Raw genomic sequence first — 2,816 nt, 5'->3', positions numbered from 1 at the left:
AGAGGGCTCTGGGTCTGGGCTATGAGGTGGGATCTTAGTCCTGTTTTGAAGGAGGAGAGGGCTCTGGGTCTGGGCTATGAGGTGGGATCTTAGTCCTGTTTTGAAGGAGGAGAGGGCTCTGGGTCTGGGCTATGAGGTGGGATCTTAGTCCTGTTTTGAAGAAGGAGAGGGCTCTGGGTCTGGGCTATGAGGTGGGATCTTAGTCCTGTTTTGAAGGAGGAGAGGGCTCTGGGTCTGGGCTATGAGGTGGGATCTTAGTCCTGTTTTGAAGGAGGAGAGGGCTCTGGGTCTGGGCTATGAGGTGGGATCTTAGTCCTGTTTTGAAGGAGGAGAGGGCTCTGGGTCTGGGCTATGAGGTGGGATCTTAGTCCTGTTTTGAAGGAGGAGAGGGCTCTGGGTCTGGGCTATGAGGTGGGATCTTAGTCCTGTTTTGAAGGAGGAGAGGGCTCTGGGTCTGGGCTATGAGGTGGGATCTTAGTCCTGTTTTGAAGGAGGAGAGGGCTCTGGGTCTGGGCTATGAGGTGGGATCTTAGTCCTGTTTTGAAGGAGGAGAGGGCTCTGGGTCTGGGCTATGAGGTGGGATCTTAGTCCTGTTTTGAAGGAGGAGAGGGCTCTGGGTCTGGGCTATGAGGTGGGATCTTAGTCCTGTTTTGAAGAAGGAGAGGGCTCTGGGTCTGGGCTATGAGGTGGGATCTTAGTCCTGTTTTGAAGGAGGAGAGGGCTCTGGGTCTGGGCTATGAGGTGGGATCTTAGTCCTGTTTTGAAGAAGGAGAGGGCTCTGGGTCTGGGCTATGAGGTGGGATCTTAGTCCTGTTTTGAAGGAGGAGAGGGCTCTGGGTCTGGGCTATGAGGTGGGATCTTAGTCCTGTTTTGAAGAAGGAGAGGGCTCTGGGTCTGGGCTATGAGGTGGGATCTTAGTCCTGTTTTGAAGGAGGAGAGGGCTCTGGGTCTGGGCTATGAGGCCTTGCGGAAGCTCATTCCATATTTCGACAGACAAAACTCATAACTTGGGAACACACAATGACTCCACTTATGACATCTCAGTCCACCTAAATATGACAAACCAGTATCAAACCTAAGTCTCCTGTTTCCCCCCCAAACTGTATTAGCCCAGTAGGCTAAAATCAGGGCATTATACAGCAGCTTAGGTAGCTATTACCAGTCCTCAAGTGTCAAGGTGACCCCTCACGCTCGAGTGCTTCACTCAACCACCCCAGTGACATCACCAGCACCTGAAAGTTAAAAACAGCTTTTCTCATTTAAAAAAAATAGACGTTAAACCACTGTAGGATATAAACTCACATGGGAAGGTCGCCGTGACCCCTGGACCCTAAGCCAAACTGTTTACAGATGAAGAATTACCTTATTTATTTGGCCCGAGGGTCCGTTCAGCCAGTTTAGAAGAAATCAATGTGGGATTGAGGCGTGTGGCAATAGAGAATGTTCCAGAAAACGCCTGGTTTCTGACCTACAGATGGCGGTGCGAGGGCTGGAACCATGAAGTACACACACACGCACACACACACACACACACACACACACCCCTGCTGGAGGAGAGGCAGCGCGCAATCAGATTGATTAATGTGTGTGGGGGTGGGAGGGTGTGTGTGTGTGTGTTTGTGTGTGTGTGTGTGTGTGTGTGTGTGTGTCTGTGTGTGTGTGTGCGTGCGTGCGTGCGTGCATGCAAGACAGAAATGGAGAATATGTGTTGTGTTACTCTGTGTACTTGCCAGGAAAGGTGAGAAAGGTGAAAAAGAAAACTGCTGCCATAACTCTTAATGTATGTTCTGTACATCTCACAGCTTCCATCACCGTTAACAGATAACACTGTGCACCCCAGTGGAGGCTGGTGGAGGTAGAAATCGGAGGACGGCCTCACTGTAGTCCATGGAACGGAATGAGGAATGGTATCAAACACACTCATTCCGTTCCATGGATTACAGTGAGCCCGTCCTCTGATTTCTACCTCCACCAGCCTCCCCTGATACCAACACTAACCCTGTGTCCTCCTCATTCCCCTGTTCTCCAGAAACCTGTTGTACAGCCTCACAGGGCGGACCCAACAGTTCTCCATCCTGAGGTTCCCCCAGCAAGCCCTGGGACACAGTGGGCCAGACCCCCACACCAGGCCAGACCACCACACCGGGCCGGACCCCCACAGCACCGTCAACCAATCCCTGTCTCTGATCATCAACGCCATCAACTCAGCCGAGAGGCTCATTCGCTGTGGCCTTGACCTCTTCGAGAACATTCCTGATGATACAAACTGACCCCATGACCCCCTTTCCCCCCCCCCTCCCCGGACCCCCCCTCCCCCAGGCAGTCCTGGTTAACTGTACTGTACTGTACTGTATGGCTGCTTTAGCTAGGTCTATGGGATCTGCATTGAGACCAACAGTCAAAGTAGACTGACACTGAGTAAGAACTTCAAATTGGAGCTACTGCAGGGGAGGCTGGTGGAGGTAGAGGTCAGAGGACGGGGCTCATTGTAATACATGGAATGGAACAAGGAACGGTATCAAACGTATGATTGATGCCATTCCTCATTCCATTCCATGCATCACAATGAGCCTGTGCATGGAATAGAATGAGGAATGGTATCAAAGGCACGTGTTGTGTTTGATACCCTTCCTCATTTCGCATTCCATGCACTACAGTGAGCCAGTCCTCCAGTGTCTACCCCAACCAGCCTCCCCTGCTCTGCAAGACTAGTTCCACTGGGAAGGAGAGGAGATAAACTAAAGCAATATGAAGACACCGGTACACCTTTCCCTGATCCAGGTGTACTCCTGATCTCCCATTGAGCAACTCCTGTA

General features: G+C 51.5%; 1 protein-coding gene across 1 annotated transcript in view; it reads left to right on the top strand.

Moving 5' to 3' along the window:
* naaladl2 (N-acetylated alpha-linked acidic dipeptidase like 2) overlaps positions 1–2,270 on the top strand; it is a gene marked incomplete at both ends in the record, with an annotated part of 163,668 nt that extends 161,398 nt beyond the window's left edge. The window contains 1 exon segment of the mRNA XM_083694767.1: positions 2,030–2,270. Coding sequence (XP_083550893.1) covers positions 2,030–2,270 — 241 coding nt within the window.
* Between the last annotated feature and the right edge of the window lie 546 nt (positions 2,271–2,816).

This window comes from Argentina silus (genome assembly GCF_951799395.1).
Source record: "Argentina silus genome assembly, chromosome: X".
NCBI lineage: Eukaryota > Metazoa > Chordata > Actinopteri > Argentiniformes > Argentinidae > Argentina > Argentina silus.
This window is presented reverse-complemented; position numbering and strand designations above follow the sequence as displayed.